At 39.6% G+C, this 24,622-nt stretch overlaps 1 protein-coding gene across 12 annotated transcripts in view; it reads left to right on the forward strand.

Moving 5' to 3' along the window:
- nrg2a (neuregulin 2a) overlaps positions 1-24,622 on the forward strand; it is an 88,588-nt gene that overhangs the window by 40,051 nt on the left and 23,915 nt on the right. For all 12 annotated transcript variants that reach the window (XM_079586820.1, XM_079586815.1, XM_079586819.1 and 9 more), the window contains exons 2-4: positions 1,253-1,418; positions 3,077-3,195; positions 21,766-21,886. In XM_079586820.1, coding sequence (XP_079442946.1) covers positions 1,253-1,418; positions 3,077-3,195; positions 21,766-21,886 — 406 coding nt within the window. The remainder of the gene's footprint in view (positions 1-1,252; positions 1,419-3,076; positions 3,196-21,765; positions 21,887-24,622) is intronic.

Here is a 24,622-nt window from a genome sequence, read left to right on the forward strand (position 1 = left end):
ATGTTAATGCTTGTGTATTCTCATCTGTTATTTTTTTATATACTTGCCATCTTTTGCAATAATAGCTGAAGACTTTAGGCATTGATCATATGCGTTGTCAAGTAATGAAGAGGCAGCCATTGTAAAAGTGTATTTGCCTATATGGATTCACTTTGGGGAGGCCCAGAGAGATACACAGACTCCTGCCCCAGCCTTGGGGCAGCATGCGCCCTTCTCTCATCCAGGACAGTAGGGTACAGCCAAAGAGCATCGCCCAGTTCTGCCCTTCGTTTGTGGAACCGCAAACTCTTTGAAGCCGCATGATTGCTGTCTGAGACTGCATTAATCCCATAATGCATTTCCTGAGTGACTATGCATGGCAGCGTCTGGGCATGTGGAGGCCCACATGTAGCAACTTCATCGCCTCGCAGTGCTGTTGTCCTCCGTTTCGTTGGTGTTTTGACTGTTCTCTGAGATTGAGTGTCTCTTTAGGATTTATGAAGGAGCTGTCATCAGTGGCTTGTTGCATAATTTCAAAAGACGTGTAAAAGACAAGCTAAGTCTCTCAGCTTAATTCCAATTTCTCCTCAAACATTAGCGTTCCACATGCTTTTTTTACACAGCTTTTATTGAAGATCATTGACTTCTTGGGATTATGTCTGCGATTAGATGTATTTTGTTGACAAGATAAAGTCACCAAATCATAGTTTCTAGGGATTCCTTCATATGAGGAAGGTAATTGTGAGTAAAATACTGTTGATTAGCTATGCTAAAAACAAAGCTACTTAGTTATTTTTAATCAGAGCAATGTTTGGGCACAAACAATGCATGATCAAACTAATAAACAGCTATAAACTAGAATGCACTCTATTTTTATGTAACTTGAGTTGAAAACATACACATTTTAATTGAGTTAGTAGTGTCGCTAACATAGTTAGCTACTCACCAAAACTTGAATCACATTGTTGTTGTTTTTAGCATGTTCACATATGTTGTCAAGTTTGACAAAGTGAAGGGCAGCTCAAAATGCGTGGTTGTGAGTGTTGTAATTGTGCTGCATTGATCCCTGAGAGCAGATAGAGCTCAGCGCTGGACTGCCTCACACTGCCAGTGTCTCTGGTGACATCATCTGGCCAGCTAAGAGACTTTTCTGGATTTTTCTCTCTCTCTCTGCGTCCCTCCCTTTCTTTTCTGCTCCATCACTGCATCAACCCCATTGGTGTTATAAATAAGAAAGTACTGTAACACTATATTCTTTCTTTCTATTGTTCAGTTGCTGCTCCTATACTGAAGCATATGAGGAATCCTGTGTTGGTGGACGAAGGAAGCAAGCTGATTGTGAAGTGTGAGGCCTCCGGAAACCCTCCCCCGGAGTATACGTGGTACAAAGATGGCGTTGAACTGAAGAAGAGCAAAAAGATCAGAATAAGGAACGGCAAGTGAGTCAGCATGTCCACTAGCCCACACCAGCAGAAGCCAACATCCAGTTCTAGACGTATATCAGAAGTTCTCAGACTGGATTGTGACCTTTTCATGATCAGAGAAGGGCTTACTTTGGGCAATGTACTAGAGACTGCCTGTGCTCTTGCAATTAAAGTGAAGTGTTTCAGCATGCATGTCTATTATATTGTTAATATTATCACAATTAAAATCAATGGTTCACAAGAAATTAAAACTCTGCTGAAAACAACATTATTAGTTTAAATGATATTAGCTAGTTTAGGTTGGTCTTGTCTCATCTTATGGGGAAGCTAGTCTCCCAACCTGAGGATCCAAAACCTCTCTAAAACCTGGAAGATTCTTTATTTATTGATATTTAATTACTTAAGCTCATGTCATTCCAAAAAATATAATGGCATAAATACAAATAAATCATAATGAAAAAAAAAATATAATAATAGTAATAATAATACATTCATATAATTTATTTAACACAAAATAGAAATTTTTCAAATTTGTAATTTAAAAAAAATATATATTTATAGTGACTGAAGTAATCTTTTGAAGCAACATCCATCAAAGTTTCAAGGCTGCATTTGGGAACACAAGACTTTTAGTGAATAGTGACTTCAATGTTTGTCTGTCCCTCAATGCAATGCTTTTGTATAACTTCTAAAGACATGGATAATATCACACAATTAATATGGAGTACACATTTTTGACGCTTTTTGTCCCAATCCTTGTTCCAATCAAATTTTGTGCCCTATCTTTTTCCTAGAGATTTACCTGCCTGTAGAGTCCAGGGATGAATCCAAAATCGCCCCCTATACCCTCAAATAGGGCGTTATTTGAGGGGACAGCCATTTGTAGTGTTGTCCGAAACCATTGTGGACATTATTGAGTGCACTTATTCAATCCCACATTGCACTGCAATAACGAGTGTACAAACGATGTTTGGCTGTCCAAATTCACTCACTCCTTGTCATTCACTCTTCAAGTATTAGTGGACTAACGTAGGGAATAGTGAATGAGGGTTTAGGGGGCGATTTCGGATTCAGCCCAGATCTAACCCTGATCAAACACACCTGTCTGTAATTATCAAGTGCTCCTGAGGATCTTAATTAGCTGCTTCAGTTGTATTTAATCAGGGTTAGAGCTGAACTTTGCAGGAAGGTAGATCTCCAGGAACAGGATTGGGCAGCTCCGTTATATAATATGAAAATGATAGAGTTGTGCGAAGATTCTTCAAAAATACCTACTTTTTGGGTACAATAAAAAATGTAAAGGTTTGGAATGACATGAAAGTGAGCTTAAATGATTTTAGAGAGATCCAGGCACTGTATGTGATTGGCTTGAAATTATCTACAAAACCGACATCATAAATAAATGATTAATGTGTAATGGAGATTTTTATTTAACTTCATTGATTCATTTCTCATGTTTTCACACAAAAAAAGAACCAACTGTGGCTGTGCTACAGCAATGTGAAGCTCCCTTATAACAAACCAGAACACCGGGATTCTCAGAGTGTCATATGGCTCTCTTCTATCTCTGTTTATAGAACTGAGATACTGAGGTTTTTTTCTGGAGAGTTTCTCCCTCTTCCATATGTATAGTGGAAATCCTTGACTCTTTCCTGTGTGTCTTCTTCTTGAAGGAAAAACTCCAAAGTTCAGATCGGCAGTGCAAAGCTGGAGGATTCTGGGAATTACACATGTGTGGCAGAGAATATTGCGGGGAAGGAAAACGGCATCAGTGCAGTGCAAGTACAAAGCAGTAAGTACAAACTTTTGTTTAAAATAGTGAATCAGCATGGTGTACAACAGAGAAGACAAGAGTGTGTCTTTGATGATTGGCTGCCGTCATTTTTGGTGAATGCCAAATATATATTGCTGACAATGTGTCGTGATGAGAGATGAAGACGTGTACGTGAAGATCACAACATGGGCAGAATCCTCAAAAAAAGAAGAAGGTGTGTTTGTATGTTTACCTCAGGCTTTTGCGTACATCTGTAAGTGCGTAGTTGGCTGCTTCCAAGCTGAGATTACTCCTGGTATCTCACCCCTGATAGAAGATCTAGTTTAAGCTGGTATCTGGGTTTTTAGCTGGCCTAAAATGTTTTTTAGCTGGTCGAGCATCCACAGTGTTCTCAAAACCAGATCGACCACCTTAACTCGGTATGAACTACTGATGTCGGGTTTGTTGCTGATCCACGATGTTCTACTAGCCTAGAGACTTGCTAAAAACCAGCTACTATCCTAAGGTGGTCAAGATCTTTTGGATTTTTCAGCAGGAATGACTCAAACATCACATTTTGAAGTTGCGTGTGGAAGTTTACAGCAGCAGGAGGGTTGGGAGAGGTGCGTGCATGCGTGTGTTTGTGTATGTTTCACTCTGATTGTTTGTCGGCATGTCAGGCGCCCCAGAACAAGTCTCACAGTGTCACGGCAGCCAACTTGCGCACACACACACACGGATGGGAGGAAGGTGGAGGCAAGACCAAGCCCATCGGAGGTGGTGTGGCCCCAGGCTCGGGGAGGGGCCTGCCCCCAAGACAATACTCAAAAAGTGAAGAGAAAAAAGAGAGTGCAACATAGATAACAGCCTGAATGAGGCCACCATCAGTGAAGTGCTCAAGTGCCCAGGGGAGAAACATAAATCTAGCAGCTTAGGAAATACCTTCATCTGATTGTACGGTACACTGTTTTCCCGTCCTCCTACATTCTGACGGTGCAGAAAAGGGCGATTCTAGGATTTCTGTCTCAGGGGAGGTCGTGCCCCACCTGAGCAGGAGCTGATGCAAGGAATATTCCTTGCCTTAAGTGCAAGAGGTCACAAGTTCAACTCATGCTTAACTGATCATTCTAATACACACGTAAAAACTACATTTAATTGTCGGTAGATGCATATCTACTGCATTGAAACACTTTTTTATTTTGCCTCAGAGTAAACAATAAAAAAGATAATTCTGGTAATAAACAAGATATAACGTCACATTTATGAGAAAGAAAGTTGCATTTATGAGAAACAATTGTGAGACAAACATTGTGATTGTGAGATATGATGCTGAATGGCGAGACATGAAGCCACATTATGAGATATAAAGTTGCGATTCCAAGAAGTAAAGTTGCAGTTGCCAGGTTTAATGTCGCAATTATGAGTAACGCTTTACAATAAGGTCGCATTAGTTAATGTTACTTAATGCATTAAAGGTGCCAGTAAGCTATTTCTGGTAAGCGCTGTTGATATTTGAAATCACCAAGACAAACACGCCAGGATCACACCTCTATCTTGATGCCTCCGCCCCCACTTTCATGTACACGCTATGCAACACAGGCAACAACTATGGCGGAATCTGCCGATTTGCCTGTCGTCCGAGGGTGTGATGTCATCAGTAAGTGAAAGCAATATGCGTTTCAATGATAATTCTGGTTGAATGTCTAATTGTTATTTAGCTCCTCTACTCATTCCTTACAGCTCCCTACATAACCCGATAGTCCAAGTAACTAGCATATTAAAAATGTGACGAGATTAAGGGGTTGTAGCGATTACTAAAAGAGGAACCAAAAGAAAAACCATATATTAGGAATGTTATCTCACTTTTCTGACATACTTTTGGAGCCAATGCCTGAAACAGGCGGTGGAGGAGGTTTAAACGTTCCAGGCTTCTAATAATAATAGCAATGCAAACAAGCGAATATGACGCACAAGTATATATTTAAGCAAAATACGTGTCTTAGTTCTGTGAAAGAAAACACAACGTTACCTGCGTATCGAGAAGAAATAAGGCAACCTCTGTGTCCATTTTCAGGCCTTCCCGCACCTTAAGGTCTCTCCATTCTCCAAACTTTTGACTTTGATTATGTATTAAAAAAATTTTTGAAATGAACTACAATTAATAAATGCTTTAGATGTATTTTTCATTGTTAGTTCATGTTATCTAATGTAGTTATCTAATGTTAACAAAGGAATCCTCACAATCATCTCACAGTCGATTCACACTGACTTAATAGGCCCTATTTTACTGATCTAAGCGTATGGTCTAAAGCGCATGGCGCAAGCGCACTTGAGGTGTGTCCGAATCCACTTTTGCTAGTTTAACGGCGGGAAAAATGGAAAAATTTGCTATTTAAACAATGTGGCGCAGGACGTGAAAATGATAACTGCGTCAGGCTGAAACTAGCAAAAAACACTTGTCGTGCCTGGCGGCCTAGGGCCCTATATCTAAAAGTCACAATTAGCCTAATGTGTGGCAGAAACAGGCAATCAGTGGCAAATTTTTTAATTTTTTGGTATTTTATATTTTATTTTCTAATTTCATCAATGCATAATATTCGTAAAAGTGACAAAATGGAGAGTGCCCACCTAAATCGGGTCTGGCATATTTTATGGTGCAGATTATGCGGAGTGCTTGTACTGTTTGCACGATACTCCGTTGAGGACAAAGGCTTTTCATTTATTCCAGTCGCTGACGAGATTGATTTATTCCTGAGGTCATCGGTAGAGCGGCTACTGTTGAGAAAAGCTACGCCATTTGCCGGCCTGCGGCAGCTGTGCGCACCGGCACTATCTGTGAATCTGCCTATGAAGAGGAACGAGAGATGGAGAGGTCGATTTAGGGAAAAGAAGCATTGGGTTGGGGAGGGGCTGTAAAGCAAAGAAAAGAGGGGGAAACGGAGAGCAAAGGAACAAAGATGGAGGGAGAGCATAAAACAGCAATTAAGAGGAGGAGAGCCAGATGCTTTGCAGAGGCAGTTTTTCAAACCAATTTTATAATGCAGTTGTAGATCGCTGGCTCTGTCCAGGCACTCGGCCAATCGTGTGCTGCCTCTCACTCCATCAGCCAATCAGATTGCAGGACTCCCAGGCGGATTTTTGTCACTGCTGCACTAGTGGTATGACACAGGAAATTAATCTCTCTTTCATAAAGGCTGTTTTTCATCACACACCTCCCTTTTAAACAACTCCAGTAAACACACACATGCATATTTTGGCTCTTCCAGCAGGACGTTTAACAAGATAAGTGAGCTGAGTAATTGGACTCATTAATTATAGCTGATCTGGGCTGAAGTTTAATGCCGTTCAGGGGAGGTGAACTGAGGGTGTCCAGAGACCCTGTGACCTTGGGACTATAATTAATGAAGACAAACAACAGACTATTTTAGAGCCCACCCCCTTCCCCGAAACACTGCTGCTTCTGTCTGCACAGCACACCCATGATAGCTGTCTCTCAGTTCAACACCACAGCACTGTCACCCTTCACTGCCTGCTGCTCCCGTGTGTTTGTGTATGCGTCTGTGCTGAAGGTGACTCTGGTTTATCAAAGCATTGTGGTGTCACAGGTCACCGGACGGGTCAAGCGGGACATGAAAAGGTCAGAAGGTTACACGCTCCTCTCCTATGGACAAATACTTAGTGGGCAAACGATCAGCCCATACAGACAGCAGTATTAGTGTTATAAATGTTCTGCTGCACCAAAACATGCTCAAGCCCTCCACTGTTATCTCATTCCATATTAAAGAATAGCATGTAGATTAATGTTCATAAGCTCAACCTCTTCATTTCCTTTGCAGAATCGCTAACAATCTGACCTTAAAATGGCTTTCACAAGCCATTTTATTTGGATAATGTATTTAAGGAATGAAATAGGATTTCCAATGAGGAAAAATGTAAGGTGGGATAATGGCATAAATAACTGTATATTACAATATTGGTAATATCAAGCATTGTTATGGTTTTTGTTGTTATTATAATTAATAATACTATATATATATATTTACTATTACAATAATACATATTATAATAATATTAATAGTATTGTTATTATGTTATAACTACATATTATTCATATATGATGCATTCATTATTAATTGCTGTTGTTATTATTATTTACATGATCCCATGACTAAAACAATGAAGACATTTATTATTATTAAAAGTTCATGTAGTCATTATTTTGTCAAAAAGCAGAAAAATCGAACAATATAAAAGATCCGTTCTGCATATCGGTTATCAGACACTTGTGCATTAATAATAATTATAATGTATTGAGGCAATGTCGGCTGATGTCTAGTCATGCCTCTAATGTGTATTAAGTAAATAGGGGACAATTTGACTTTTGTTCACTTTCATGTGTAAGGTGGTCATTATATTGCTTTTATATCAGGCTGTTGTTGAATCTACGAAACCCTAAACATCTGCTAAGTGCATGCTTTAGGATTTCAAAAGCACATATTTTGAAATTGGATTCTCTGTTATTCCAGAACTTCCGGCTAGAAAGAGTCGAGGTGATTCCTCCCTTAGATCTCCTCTATGCCGACTGCTGGACCCTTTTAAGGAGGGCTTGGTGCAGTCTTCATGCTTCAGAGTGCACACAATGCCTGTTTCTCAACCTGTGCGTGACACTTTTAGAAAACTTCACAACTGGGACTTTATTTGCATAATACCTACGGCAGTTGTACACATGGATCATATTTTCATTTTGACCCTTTGGTTCTAATTCAAACCAAATGAAGAGTGATATTCAATTGCACGCAATCAGATCATATTCAATCTCGTCAGAATCAAAGATCATTTTCTGTAGGAAAAATAGGATGATGTGAAAACCAGGCTGTGGTAGTATAGATACTAGAGGATATTCCTGCCACAAATGGCTCAAGTCTTTCTGTCCATCACATAAAAATCACGTCCCTAGGGGGCGCTGCTTACAGCCGCAGAGTGACCGAGTGGGACAGAGGGAAAGCGTGAGGTGAGAGGAATGTGTTTGATGGAAAACGCAGCTGGGCGGCCGATTGTTCCAAACTCATCAGTCATGCTGGGGCCCACCAGCAGCAATCCCTCTCTCTCCCTCTCTCTCAGCCGCTTTCCCGCTCTCACACACCAGTGTGAAGCTCCTCACAAAACTTCACACACACAACACCTGCCTCTGTGATGAAAGACTATCCATTTATGCTTAACTTGACTTATATAAACCATTACTTGTCTTTAATGTAGAATTTTAACTCCAGGCATTTCTTTCTTGTCCTTTTAAGCAGCGTTCTATATAACCACCCAACCTCTCTTTCTCGTTATGTTGCAAAAAACCCTTCGTTTTCTCCTCAAGCCCAAATGACAAGATTAACTGGGCTTAAAGGATCCTAGAAATCTTTTTGGGACGTTTGGCAGTGGCTTTGCTAGGATGTCAAGTATCTGTAAGGGAACTGAAGACATTGATCGGTGTGGGTGAGCGGTACGGGCCGTGTCGACCATCAGTCAGGGAGAGTCATGGCAAGCGCACTGTATTTACAGTCCGACGCGAACAACTGGTGACAACAGCCCTAATTCAGCACAAATAGGGTGGCTTTACATAACACATCAACAAACAAAAGACTGCCAAGAGCCCAAATAGCTCTGCTGAGTTTTCTTTATGAGGACTGAGAGCGAATCTCATGAAACTTGTCTTGGAATATGTACCGGTCATATTTCATCTCAAATTTGAGAGAAATTATTATACATTTTTTTAATATTCACTGATTTTACAATTCTGCCCGTTAAAAGTAAGGTTATAATTTTTTTTCATGTTACGGCTGGTTAATGACATATTGAAAATCTCTGCCATTTTTAATATATAAATATAACAGACGCACACAAAAAACTTAAAACAGTTATCTTGGGCAATGTCAAATTAATTGAAAATGAATTAAGGCATCACAGCATTATCTCAAGTTATCTATAATACATACATTACATTACAAAGTTGAAAAATTAATTAATAAAATGACCAGTATTGTCATATATATTTAAAAATTTGCATTATATATATATTTTTTACGATAATAAAGCTATTTCTACAGTATTACATTTTTGGTAACCTAATTTCGCAGTGTCCTTCTTGCCTGTTTCATGTCTCACAGTAAATTATGCATAATTAAAATCAACTAAACCAAACCCTAATCCTAACCCTAACTCATATAGTTAGTACATGTTGGTAAGTATTATTACTCAGTACTTAGTACTGCTTGTATAATTACACAGTGAAAAGGAAACCTAAATTGTTAATAAATAAAGTGTAACTGTACCATGTATCATTAACGCATGAATAGGCCGATGTGTTTTGCCATGTCTTAAATTATGAAGAGAATGCAAACTATTTTAATATTCAAAATTAGGCTTCATTTTAATGTGATTTATTAAAGTGCAATCTAATATAATGTAATATAATAGTTTTTTTCCACCTTTGAGGTTTGGGTGAAATGTGACCTGGACAGTTTTTTTGTGTGAAATTCATCTGCAAGGATGCTTCCGAATATTCAAGGTTGTAAAGTCCAAGAATTGGTCTTTGAAAAACCCACAATAATCAACCACAAATTTGATTATTGGGAGAGATGTGTCCCCCTCAATGGTGCTTAAGGCCATGTGTATGTGTGTACAGTAGAGGAGTTTTGTATTCGCCAGGGAGCGTGTTTCGGATTACGAAGCTTTGCCCATTAGGTGCCGTGTGTGACCTTTGACTCCGGGGTCAGATTCTTTATGCCCGTGTGCTGTGTTTGAGGCCTTCTATCTGTTCACATAAGGAATACATATATTTCCCATTCCTGCTTGCTTCTTTTAAAGGTGCTGCCCTTTGTAGCCGCCTGCCACAGCTGTCCCTCCCACTCCCCCGTGCCACATGTTGCTGGTGGTCTTGCCCGCAGTATTCATTACTTCATTAAGTGTGTTTGGGTGGGAAGAGCCCCTCTGTTTTCCCCATCAGACCAGATGCTGGTATATATGTGGGTGTGTGAATGTGTGCTCCAGCGGGGTGGATTTGCTGCAGCTGGCTGTGACCATCAGAGCTGGTGCAAGAGGGGCAGTCGGGCTGGTGCTGCTGTTTCTGGGTGGGGTCTTCCCGAATCTGAAGCCCCACATCTAGCAATCTCTTTCTATCTGCCAGCTCGCCCCAAGAACCGCAATGCCGCAATTTCACGCCCGGTAGTGTGTGAGGGCGGCCTTGTGTGAGTCCTGACAACTGGCCCCACGGTATGTGTGTGTGCAGGGCAGTTTGAGAAGTGTGCAATGGAGATTTCGTACCGGACACGTTAGCCCTATGAGCGCTTGCAGAGAAAGCACGAGCAGGGAGGGATCGAGCAGGATTTGGACAAGCCTCCGATGGACCCAGATGTGTCTGTCTATCCGCTGCCCGTCCTTCTGGTGTCTCTTTGTCAGGGGCAGAGCGTTGGGCTTGTATCGGGGGCTGGAGGTGAGCGTTTCCCTCCGCCACAGCCGACCCCGCGCCGCCCTCCAAGGTCCTGCTGCCGGGGAGCATGCGGAGGAAGAGCCCTGCTCCTTGTACCCGCTTTGCTGCTTCTGCTACTGGGACTCGGAGCCTGTTTGCTGCTGCTCCGCCGGGCACTGATTCAGGGAGCTGGTCGTAGCCGGGAACCCGACTGGCTGGATCTTCTCAGGGGAGAGGATGAGGAGGAGGGGCTCAGCACAGATGATGTTCCACGGACGCACGGCAGTCCCGTCTCATCCTTCCGATGGTACCCCGAGTCTCTGCCCACGCTCACCCCGGGCACGGCCTCCTCCGAGCCTACCTCAAGCCCAACGAGCACCCTTGCCCTTGCCCTCACGCCGCCCAGCAGCGCCCCACCCCCTCTGGGTAAGTGCCCAGACTCTTGCTTGTTACACTCGCGTCCTGTTGTGCAATCCCGAGCAATAGCACTCTTTGATTTCCCAGAGTCATCTCTGAAATGATTGTGGAGGACAAGACCAGACACATCAGCTATGCAGCAGGAAGCATGCAATAGAGGAGAAAAATAAAGACCTGTTAATGAAAAGGAAAAAATACAGGACAGAGTTCACTTTAGGCTCCTGTTATTCTTGCGTTCATTATTTCTGTTTCCGTTTGGGTGGACTGAGGGTTAAGAGTACCCTCTAAGTCTTTTTCTGAAGTTGGGGTGCGTTACTCGTACAAGGTTTTTTGAGCATTATGTTATATGCATAATGTTATTATTATTATATATATTAGCATTATGTTATCTTATTAAGTCATAGAGATTCTTTGGACAGGGTGCATTTTAGTTTTGGCCTCCTGCCTAAACAGTGACTGGAAAGATGTTGACACGTGTCTCATACTTTTGCTAAACTGCCTTTGACAGTATACAATATGCAAATACGGTATGTAAATGTATTACCTGCTTGTTCTTATGCTTGTGAAGCTGTTATGGAAGTCATTTGTTTAGCATGTCTTTATTCTTGCGTTCATTATTTCTGTTTCCGTTTGGGTGGACTGAGGGTTAAGAGTACCCTCTAAGTCTTTTTCTGAAGTTGGGGTGCGTTACTCGTACGAGGTTTTTTGAGCATTATGATACAAGTCATAGAGATTCTTTGGACAGGGTGCATTTTAGTTTTGGCCTCCTGCCTAAACAGTGACTGGAAAGATGTTGACACGTGTCTCATACTTTTGCTAAACTGCCTTTGACAGTATACAATATGCAAATACGGTATGTAAATGTCTTACCTGCTTTTTCTTATGCTTGTGAAGCTGTTATGGAAGAGTCATTTGTTTAGCATGTCTTTAGGCGTAAATATTGAGTTTTTTTTTTTCCACTAACTGGTTCAATGTCTCTTTTTACAAAGACTTAAGTAAACATCCAAATACCAGATCACTATAGCAATCACACTTCAGGGAAAGCTCTGTTTCCTAACAGGCTCGCCTTTTGTTGCTGGTGTGCGTCGTTGTTAATGCAAACATGAAGAGTCTCAAGTCCACACTAAAGGTCTTAAAGCGATAATAGATTACACAGGGCCCTTAAAGCACTGAAGAATGCACCCGCACCACAGCTGTATTCTACATTCACCGCACACATGTATTTGTTTTACTACACATGGAACACTCAGAAAGAGAATTATGTAAAATAGCACATAGGATTATGTGTTACCTATGGGGATTATATGCTAGCTTGTGTGGAACGTAATAGGAACTGTAGCTGTGCCTTACATAATGAATCTGCTGGTCAAATTGTAAAATAAACGTACTATTTTATTTTATTATTAAATAAAATGTCTCTAACTTGTGTAGAAAATATATACAAGTTAAGGAATATATATATATATATATATATATATATATATATATATATATATATATATATATATATATATATATATTGGAAATTGGTTCACTATAAAACATTTATATAAAATATATTATAATATATAATAAAGGAAATTATTTCTTTGTTTATTATTTTATTTTATTGCTTTTTATTTGCACTTGCCCTTGAGCACACAATCATGCATACTTGTCCAAAGATACAAAAAATGGCATCAGTTCCACAGTTCAGCGCCAGTCTGCGACACAATCAAAACACCACTGACATCTGAACTCTCGTGCCCTGCAGTGCACCAAAGCTGTTGCTACAAAACTGATAGTGTGATAGCTGTTTATTCTTTACTTGCTCTGGGCCATATGATTTTAATAAATGCAGTGGTGCACATATAAATGTGAAATTGAGAAGACCTCTCTGAAAGGCTTTGGCAACCCCTTTAAACAAAAGGGATGCGCATAATGGAAAGCATTCAAAAGCTGTAAGATTGCATGCTGTATAAATTTACCTCTTTGCAGTGATGGGATTCTGCTCCCAGCTGTAACAAGAGACATCTCCTGGCATAGGGGGTTAACCATGGCTTCACTATCATGATCTCTCAAGCATCATTTATCATCCGCTGGAGCTTTTGAACTTTTTCTTTGGCTCTCAAACTACCAAAGGATGTATCAGCAAATGTGGAAGTAATTGGAGCTAGTGGATATTATTTGTTTTAAGTTCTGAAATAACCCTCATGTTCTGTTAAGTTGATTTTGGTTGTTTTATGTTTGGGGTCCCAGAGACCTCAGTGATTTATGTGTAAAATAATAAAAGTGATTTGGAATGAACCACTTATTTTCCCTTCAAAGGCCTGGTTTCACAGACAGGGCTTGGATTAAGCCAGTATTGGCCTTACTTAATTGAGGCATTTAAGTAGATTTTATAAATATCCCATTGAAAAAACATTACTGATGTGCATCCTGAGACAAAATTATATCAGTGACCTATTTTAAGGTATGTCAGTTCAAATAGCTTTCAGTTAAAACATCTCAAACATGCATTTTAGTCTGGGAATAGGCTTAAGAAATGTGATTCATCCATTTAAAGTAGAGAATCAAATGTTTTATATCTGGGACCTCCAGGACCCCCAAAATAAGCATTGTAACATTTTTAGTGAAGGACTATTGAAGCATGTTATCAGGTTGAAATTATGTCAATAAACATAAATCACAAGATTTGGAAAGTCATTAACCTGATATTTCACTGTTAAGTATATTTTTTAAGCTGTTAAGCCATTGTGTCTCTGAGTCTGCAAACAGAACATGAGGGTTAAGCCTGCAAATGAATACAAGGGGCACCTGTCGAACATCCCTACACTTATGGAATTACTGGTTTGGACCTGGTGAATGTGTCTCCAGAAGAAAAAATAAAACACTCTCAGCAAAGGGACCTCTCCTTTCATTTTTACGACTTTCATAGAACCCTTTGGAGAGTGCAGAAAGATAGACATGTTTATGAAGCCTTCCAGATGGCCCCGTTTTGCCCCCACCCAGGCCCTCTTTTCAGTTCCTTGGCCATGAAGGATTAATCAAACTCAGGGCTAAGCTCGCTGACCAAACCCTTGGGTTTTCAAGCAGGAGAAAGTGACCTCTCATGGGAGCTGTAGTGAAAGTTGCTTAGTGCATGCCATTACGAACTTTAGCATGTCAGGGATAGAAACGTAACCAAGTGAACATGAGGCTTGGAAAATGACCTGGCACTGCAGCTGAATGTAAAAAGAGGGTGAGTGTGAGACTGAATAAACAGCGATTGTCAAGGACTGTAGTGAAACTGACCTTGTTAACTTGGAATGCTTTGTTGATCATTTAGCGTGAACTGTGGCGTGAACGTGGCTAGCCTAAGTCTGGTTTAGCTTAGAAGCAACTGAGAATAGCAAACTGACTTATTTTCTACTCAGCTGCTCTTTTCTTATTATTTTTCAAAAGGAAAAGATTTATTCATAAAAGGTTTAATAGCTGGAAAGTGTGTGCATGTGGCTTATACTAAGCGGTCAGTGATTTGCTAGTTAGCATGTCATGCTAACAGATGACAAACTTAATCTGTTTGTATAAAAATCTTGATCCAAAAAATTCTTTTTTTTTTTCTCCTTTTTTTTTTTTTGTATTCACAGCCATTCAGAATTACTAAAATATTACATTGGAAGGCCCTAAAAAAGTGAAAAATCATTTAATACATGTACATAAATGTATATATTTTTTTATATATGTGAAAATACTTTTAATTTATATATAATTTATACTGTAAAAAATATTTATAATAATTTATATTGTATGAATTTTATAATAAATGATTTATAACTATATAAATAATTTAATTGATTAAGTGCTTATGGCTGTTTGCATTAGTGGTCACATGACATTTCCAGCTCAAGTGATTGGCACACAAAGTTATGTGGTGTTATGGATGAGATTCAAATTGATAGTTTTCTCCAAATAATGTTCTTAAACCACCTTCCCCCCAAATCTCCACCCGTACTCTTTCACTCTCTGCTTCACACATTCCCCCTCCACCACATCTCCCTAGCACATGCAGCCTCAGCAGGTATTTGGCGAGTTTTTCCAGATCTCCAGCAGACAGCTGATGGTAACCTCAGAAACAGGAGGGAATATTGTACAGGCGTGTAACTGTCAGAGCTCAATTACTGATGGAGGGAGATTTTTGAAGTGTATCACTAGACCAGAGGCATAAACATGACAGACATTGGCAGAATTACCCCACAGGCTGCTGACACGCAAGTCTTTCTGCAGCTTTGGAAGAAAAGTCCTAGTAACATTCTTCTTTTTAATCTAACTGTCAGAGAGTACTTTGAAACTTTCCGTTCTCATAAAACAAGGAAGAAAATTTAAATGCATATCATACAGCTTTCCAATTTCAGAATTTTTGCATGTACCAGAATGCTTACTTGCGTTTGCGTTAAATAGTCAAAAGTGAATATCGTCTTAATATTGCCAGCTTTGCAGTCCACCCGGTTACCCTCAAGGGCATAAACAGAGTCGACTGTAAAGGATACAAACATGGCTGTTCCTAAAGCTCTGGGAGAGTGTGCAGATGTTTTAAAGGCCGATCTGAATGTTTGAGCCTCTGGATGTGGTCTTTATGAGGCTCTGAGGGCTGCTCTCACTCCATCTTTCCATCCAGGAAGGAGCCTTGAGTCTTGTTGAGTGTGCTGTGCCATTAGTCCTCTAGTGGGGTAAATAGGCACTGAGATAACTGCTAAAACTCTCAGCGGGCATGGAGGGGAGGAACGGGGTGGCAGGGAATGTGTGCCTCCCAGCAACCAGCTGGATCCTGGCCAACCCGTATGCATGTTGTTGAAAGGAGTGTTATTATAGTTGTAAATTGCTGTTGTTTTCTCTCTCCCTCTTGAATGTCACACAGCTGAGTGAATTTCGAAATATAAACATTTAAAAATGTTGCAAGATGAGTTTTCTTGGAGCCTTGGTGTTCAGATGTGTGGCCCTATCCAAATAGAAAGAAGAAGAAAAACCTTGACCAATGGCATGTGTTTGGGGGCGGGGCTATCTCTTTGGCTGAGCAATGGCAAATGTGTCTCAGCGTTTGAGAACGGTTACTGTCAAATAATAACTGTAAATGAAAACAAGTTAATAAACTTGTTTCCTCAGTGGACCAAGTGGTGAACCAAGTGAAAGATCCAGTTCTCTTTACGTTCACACTATCCCTGTAAAGAGAACTCGGATCCTTTTGCTCCACTTAAGTAGGAATGTGGTCTCAGACCTCTTTTGTGTTCATACTGTTGCTTTTTGGATGTAGTCCAGGTCAGTGTTTGATGGCTGACCCTATGGCCTTTAAAATGTGATCTCATTCACTTACATTGTTTGTAAAGATTTTTATTCTTATTATTTTGTAAAACGACATTGCTACAAATGCTGTTGAAAGGGCTTAAGTCTAAGTTAAGCCCTACATCCATAATGTTAAATTCTACATCCATAGTCTTGCACTATATCACACATCCGATCCACCTTTGGAAATCACATTTATTTTGAATTGTTTTCCTTGCATCATGTTTTTTTTAACATAACATCAGCATAGAAAAAAACAACAACAATACGACACAATATACAATAAAAGAAAGATGCAGGTGTAACAAACTGCTTTAAATTTTCCAGGTACAGTATACCTAAAAGCAGTATTCAAGTAAGAAATGGACCAATCAAATGAAAAAATAAAACTGCATAATCTTCACTGTATGAATAAAACATATGATGATTCTATTTCTATTGATTCTTATATTAGGCTGCTGTCACTTTAAGAACTACAGTAATTCACGGATCCAATATACTGATACACATACACGATTTCTATCCCAGATGTTTACATTCACTTAAAGGGCACCTATTATGGAATTTTGAAATTTACCTTTCATGTAGTGTGTAACATAGATCTAAGTGAACAAAAACATCCTGCAAAGTTTGAAATATGAAAGTGCACCGTATATAAAGTTATTGTCTTTCAAAAGTAAGAGTCGACTCTGAGTAATTTTTATGAATCGTTAGAAGACCGAAGCTTTTTCTCTGACTAGATGACGTCAACTTGTCAAGTTATTTGAATACGATACGCCCACTTATTGCGCTCCAAGGCCAGCAGGGAAAACTGGAAAACATCATGGCGACGAGACGCTGTGCTCTGAAGTGCCACTCAAAAGCCAACTTTTTACATCTGCCCAAGGAGGAGCATTTGAAGACTAAGAGGCTACAATTCATATATACAACTATACCACAGAAGTATAGTCTGAGCCTGTGCTTTGTTCGCGCCATTTTGAAGACGATTGCTTTACCAACTTAAATGCAATCAAACTTGGATTCGCGAGCCGGCTGATATTGAAGGAAGGTTCAGTTCCAAGTGTATTTGCATCAGCTTCCTCCTCCGTATCACAACCTGTAAGTGTTATTAATAATTGTTGCTTTTATGTTTTATGTAGCATGCTTAATCATTATTTTGTTTGTTGTGTAAGCACCGTTTAGCTTCTAGGTCTTCAATGACAACTGTATTGAGATAAGTGAAGTGTTTGTCGTTGTTTTCGGAGTTGTCTTAAAGAATAGAGTAATATCTCGTAGTAACGTAACTGCATTTTTTTTTTTTTTTTTTTGTAAAAACGTTATGTTTATGCATCGGGCTAACGCAAACAAAGACTGATTGTGCTTTTACAATATGAACTCTGGGCTATGCTCGCTAACATAACATTAAATTATTTATCTTATTTTTAGTTTTTTACTACAAACTACAAAGCAGTGGACTTAATTTAATTGATAAAAGCATCATTGTACTCCGTGTTAAACAATAAGTATTATCTCTGTAAACACTGCTGGGTCATCTGACCAATCAACGCGTTAGCGTCGCGCAAACGAGGGGTTTGGAAAAATGAGTCGTTGAACGAATCATTTGGGAGTCGGTGAGCAAATCAGGTAAAAATAAATGCATATTATACGACAACAAAAGTGTTTTTTGTCATTGCATGCATGTAAAACTGTTGTTAGGGACTCCCTAAACAACATTAGGAACATTTAAAATGTCATAATAGGTGCCCTTTAAGACAAAATCAACTGTTTATGCGAGCCTTGTGTGTTTTTTACACTTTAGACGCAATAAGACGCTAAAGAGAATTTAGTTTTGTACACACTCTGTAACAGCTGGCTTTCTATGCATGTGCTTAAGGTGTGTGTGCTCGTAAAACTGTATATCAGAATTTTAAACTGGCCAGGCACGCAGCCGCGTCTCTCTTAAACAGTTATGATGAACAGGCGATTGGTACGGCGGCATCTGATGACCAACCTTTTGAGAATAGAAAAATCAAGTGAGCCCGGACTGATTTGTGCTCACTATAGACATTTTTAGCAAACCGTACCATTAGCTGAAAGCGTTCCATATTCAGACACCTCCCGAGATGGTCTCGGTTCGCTTAGCTTTTAAGGGGTCAGGGACCTCTTGGAGTCTTCACATATGGGCCAAAATTCACACAAACTGCGCTTAGACCAAGTCTGAAAACACCCTGATTTTCCACACCGTCTGTTGTATTTGTTTCAACAAACTGGCACAAGATGTCCTGTAAGCTGTCTAGGGTTCCAGAGCCACACAATGTGATTATTACTTATACACAAATACACAACCTGACTAGACATGCAGTTTCGTGAACATGAAAGTCAACAAGAAAGTTCAGAAACTCTCTGCGCCTCAAATCCAAACCACAAGGGTGCTCTGATTTCACTTGTGATTTGATGTGGTAACATTAGTACCTCTAGATCATGTTTGATATCAGGATAGGCCCCGATACGCATAAAGTGCATTTCCACATCTGCTAACGTTTCACTTTTCTTGGCCTGACTACAGCCGGGTGTTACACGTGTGTGTGTGTGGGGTTGCCGTAGTCCTACGATGAGCTGCTCATGGTTGGAAATCCTGTGGATTATTTAATTCGCAGAGAGAAAAAGAACAAGATGGCTCATTTTGTTCTGTGCTGAATTCCTGACCTATTTCCGCTCAAGCCTTAGGCTACACTTAAGACAATTGCCTTCAAATTTTTGACTTTGACTTACTATCACACTTTTTTTTTCATTCGGAACAAGACGGTCTTCAATCATGTCTGAATTCAAGGGGGAAACCCCTTTGTTTTATCCATAAAGTTTTTATTCTTTAAGAAATCACACTACCGTTCAAAAGTTGACCTTTTTTTGTAAAGAAATTAATCCTTTTATTCTGCAATGATGCATTAAAGTGATCAAAAATTACAGTGAAGACTTTTATATTGTAAAAAAAAAAAAAATCCACAAAAACAGCACAACTTTCGACATTGATAACTTTATTTATTGTGCACTTTACAACTTTGCAAATCGTTTACCTTCACAAAAAGCTGTATTGCACACTGCATGAAGGTGATATTCGACAAACTATAATAGGGGCACTTTAGTGTATATTATTGTCAGTCCTTAGTTCAGGGTTTTCAGATCTTACAAAAAATATCAATGTTGTTGTACTGTATCATTGTGAATGTTGCCTTATGTATTATTGAACATCATACAACAAGCATTATCTCTTATACAGTGTAATTGTAAGTCTGGCATTCACAATTTTAATTTAATCCTGAAAAAAAAGGAATTTTGAATAATTTTAAACAAACAAACATTATGATAAAAAATGAATAAGAAATGTACTGTATAAGATTCTTCACTGCTTCTAGGTCACTAATCAAATAATCAAAATGAATTTGCGATCATGTGAATTCACGATCAAATGTTCTTTCTTCCACTGAAGCACAAAATGGGACATCTCAAATCCTGCAGGAGAACATGTAAAGCCATGACTCATTCCAATAATGTTAGGTCCCACCCTCATCCTTAGGCAATTGATTCACCATACTGCCTGACATGTTCATGAGTCCATGTTTGTGTAATCTGTTAGAGAAATAAACGTTTGGATGGAGTGTCTCGAACATGAAACCAGACTTGTTCAACGAATATGCTTGGTTGCTTTCAACCTTAGATTGATGAAGCTACCACATGCTGTCAGTTACCTCAGACCATCATTTCAACTTGTCCCTCATTTAAATGAATAGGAAACGCATTTAGAAATAAAATATACATGGAATGGAAATATTCAGCGGTGATTAGAATGCCACACATGCAGTGTGTGGAAAAACCTCCCAATGGGTCAGTGACATAACAATTTTTTTTGTCTAGATCGATTTATGTAAAAATACAATTGAAACTGCAATTCACACACAATGACTTGGATACATGTCTTTTGTAATGAATTTCTAAATTAAAAGGTATTTTTGTATATTATTTTTGGGAGCATAACGATATCTTTTTAACTTTTAGAGTAATATGTTTCTTGCAAAAAAACAAACATATTTCAGCATTAATTTACCCTTTATATTAATATGTTGCTTGCAAAAAATTCTAAAATACTTGCGTTGGATTAAAACCTCTTTTGTAATAATGAACATGTTTTTAATTTTCAAATTAACACATTTTTATATATTATTAATGGGGGGCATAAATTGACCTTTTTTGACCCTCTATATTAAAATGTTGCTTGCAAAACTACATACAATACTTTGAATACACCTCTTCTTCAATGAACACGTTTTTAAATCTAAATTAAAATGCATTTATAAATGTCCCTTTTTTATTATATTATTATGTTGCTTGCAAAATCTGTGCGTCAATGCAGAAAGATGCTTTTTAGCTCCCAAATGGTGTAGTAACGTTATCTACCAGCAGGGGCTAACTAATAGCCGCGCTAACCAGCCAAACTAACAACATTAGTTTAAAAATCACAATATTTCTTTAATTACATAAATAACAGTGGGCTTGATGTGGTGAAGTGATGTTAAAAACTTCTGGAAGAGAGACATTTGTCTTTTTCGTTGTGATTAGCAAGATTAAATAAGCATGTTCCTTCAAAACATTTGCTTTGAATGCCGTTTCAGCTTGACAAAGATGCTCCGCTGCGCTAAACAAAAAGCCATTGCGTGTTTGAAAAGGCATCAGTTGGGTGGTGATGACATGAGTGTTTGTAGACATGTTCAGTTTAACAGCGGTGAGAAACGACAAAGGTATGTGCCTAATGTGGCTGCGGGAAACAGTTTGCACAGTCACTCTTCACGTTTCTGCTTTTGATTACATTTTCAATAAACATGTTCTTGCATCCCAACGTTCACCCATTGAACTGGTACCAAAGGTAAACAAACTGCTGTCAAACTGGCCGTAATGTGTTTTCGCCACATATCATTTCCTGCAGGCCTCTCATTTTTTTTCTTACCCATGAGGTGCAATATTCCCAAAACATGTTGAGCGCTGCTCCGATAATACTGCGGGATTACGGATCCATTCCAGACCTGTGAATCAGCCGGAGCAGGTGGCGTGGGCTGGGGGGTTCCAGCGCTTCCTGAAATACTTCTCTTTGCCTATATCGAACGTCTCGAACTTAAGCCGAGCAGCAAAGATGCACAGAGAGATTTGCGATGAAAACCAAAGAGTCATTGTTCTAGTGAATGACTGTTATTGTAGGGAATGGGACGTGAACTGAAGTGTGCTAAATGATCAGTAACTTGTATTGAATGCTATCTAAAAAGATGGCATGCGTGTATTTTGCTTCTTGCACAACCACATGGTTGTTCTCTTTATTGTTTACTAGGCACTCACTGAAAGCTCTGTCTATTGTGTTTTGGTTGGCATGCCTTGTTGATGTCTTGAGATGTCTGTGTCTTTGTTTCCCGCAGTAACCACAACGTTATCTCCCGGTTCGGGCCACGCCAGAAAATGCAACGACACAGAGAAGGCATACTGTGTGAATGGCGGTGACTGTTTCTACATACATGGTATAAATCAGTTTTCCTGCAAGTGAGTTTCTCTCCATTTCCTTTATTCTAATGTCAGTCTATATATATATATATACTCCTGGTAAATCAAATCAAAGGGCTTCCATATGCATTATATTTGCTGTTAATGTATATGGGTTCTTCTTAAACTGTAGGCACTTTAGGTTCATCATAATGTTTCCTCATACGTGAGAGATTAAGAACTGCACGCTAAGTGAAGTAAGGATCCCTTGCCTTATTCCAGCAATGGCCAAATGGTATCCATCAAGTCGCCCATCCTTTTCTTCTTAAACTCTCTCTCATTCTCTCCATCTATCGCATCTGTCTTTGCTCGTGTCCCTCTTGTGTCGGGGTACGGCGTGTTGACTCACTGGTGCAGATGTTGCTGAGTGCGATATGACTGTGATGTGCTTGGGGAATTTAAAAAAAACAGACCTCTCGTCCCCCCTCCGGTGGCCCACGTTTAGCGTGCTGGAGCGGTGTGCATCAAACCATTGTGAAATGCCATGTCATGCTGGTTTAGAGCTAGAGCAAATATTTACAAGAGCCAGAGGCCTCCCACAAGGTAAATAAGTCAGTTTGCTTACATTTCAATCACAGGGGAAAAGGACACCGATTTACACAGATGCTTTTAAATCGGGGGTGCTCAGGACGTCTCGTTATGGGCCGAAAAAATATTTTCGCCCGGATTATCAAAACAAGACCCGGGCGATTAAGTAGCTGCGAAGGGCAAGATAACAAACAAGGATGCAGGAGCACATGCAAACGAGTTTGTGTTTATGTGACCAGCTCTTATAGCAGGGAATGTAAGGTGCTGTTTCTCTTCTACTTCTTCTTCTTCTTCTTTTAAAATCAATTTCAGACCGCATGTTGCGCCATGTTATGAGTGCACCTGCTGGTATTTTCAGTCCAGATGCACTGCATGCGTGTTTGCGCGTGTGCGTCCCTGGAATACTGCTTGGCAAGCAAACGGCCAGGACATGGCTGCAACAGCCATTCAATAAGTTGTGTACAAATTGGAAGGAGCAATAACTCAATTGCTGCAGCTAATTCACTCATGGGTGAGGCACAGGTCCAGAAAAGTCGGATAATGCAGTCGAGGCCCGCTGGGAATTGTTGCCCCAAAGCTATCTCATTCAATATAGGCCAGGCTTCCATAGGAATTACTCACCGGCTGAACAAGTCTAGCCATACAAGCGACCTCATATTTATGGCTGCCTCCTTTTCATTGAAATACAAAGTTCCACACACACATATGGGGGTGAAGGAAGAAGTAATAAATGACCCGGGCTAAAATTATTTTCTTGCTGGAATGATGGGGCGGGGGGGGGGGGGAGTATTTCACAGCCCTGCCAAGTTACGGCAGCTCCACATCGACACCCCTGTCATGTTTACATTAGACTGGGACAGATGACAAAACTGAGGAGGAGAGAGAAATGCCAGAGGAGATTCATGCCCTGTAGTGTTCGGCTCTGCGTCAAGGACAAGTTCTGATCTGCAGACTGTAGGTTACGGAGTTTTGTTTTTAGTGGACATCTCTAACTATATTATTCACTTCTCATGAACACAGTACACATTGGTTGTGAGTCCTGAAAATGTACGGCTGTGAGTTCGGTTCTAGAATGTGGTTGTCACTCCTGTAAATGACTGAACTGTGTGTGAACGTAAACACAAATCGCATATCAAATACAGGACTGACAACCGTATTCTGCTGTTTTGTGAAAGCCTCTTCTTAAAATGGTTATTTTGGCCTGTCCCACTTCTGATCTCTTGATCTTCCTGACTGTATCCAGCAATTTAAAATCCTAGAACAGTGAAAAAAACATAACATAAAAAAACAAAAGCCAAATCCCGGACATTTTGGACGATCTCGACGGCTGGACATGTCCGGGGAAAAGAGTATGGTAACCCCTACTACTCAGCTTTCTCCACAGAGCAACAGCCTGTTAGCTTAGCTTCCAAAAAAAGATGGCTGACACTATTTGTACATTCTGTGAGTGAGATCCCATCCTCTATGGGCGGGTTGAAAACATGCGGCTCTAGCGCCTTCTACTGGCTGTAGTTTTTAGCCTCTGGCCAAAAAAGCCTCCGATGACGCAAAATGACGATTTTTGGGTCATCGGAGGATTTGTTACAGACAAAAAATACATAAATCTCTTGTCTCAGGGGGACATGAGGGAGGGAAGCACAGTAATTTGAAAATACTACAGGTTTTCTAATACAAAGCTAAATGCTAAATCCTGAAGTATCCCTTTAAGAAGAACATTATTTGTGTACACAGTGATAAAACAAGTAAATAATCTGATTATCATGAATTGTAACAAAAACAAAATTTGGTTGACTGCATCCATTAAGGTCATCCTTCAATTCTACAAGTTACTGTAAGAAAAAATACCAAATATCTTTTCTTTAATTAATTGAAAAATAAGTTTATTGCTAATTATGAAAGAGCATTCATATACAAGCTGGCTAGCCTGTTCTGCATAACTTAATTTAGGACATACTGTATATTACTTGTATTTCATCTTCTTTTTTTTTTGCTAGAAAAATACACAATCATGGTTTTAAACTCTATTTTTCGTGTCCCAAATTTTGTTAATCGATAAAACTTCATATAAAATGAACAGCAAATAAAGCCACTTATAAAATACTTAGTTTGACCTCCTGAGGTTGACGATCAACAAGTTAAGTGCCTCCTTTCACTGTCCATTTGTTGAAAAAAACGCACATTTCATTTTTTTTAAGAGCCTCAGGCACT

This window comes from Phoxinus phoxinus, assembly GCF_949152265.1.
Source record: "Phoxinus phoxinus genome assembly, chromosome: 17".
Classification (NCBI taxonomy): domain Eukaryota; kingdom Metazoa; phylum Chordata; class Actinopteri; order Cypriniformes; family Leuciscidae; genus Phoxinus; species Phoxinus phoxinus.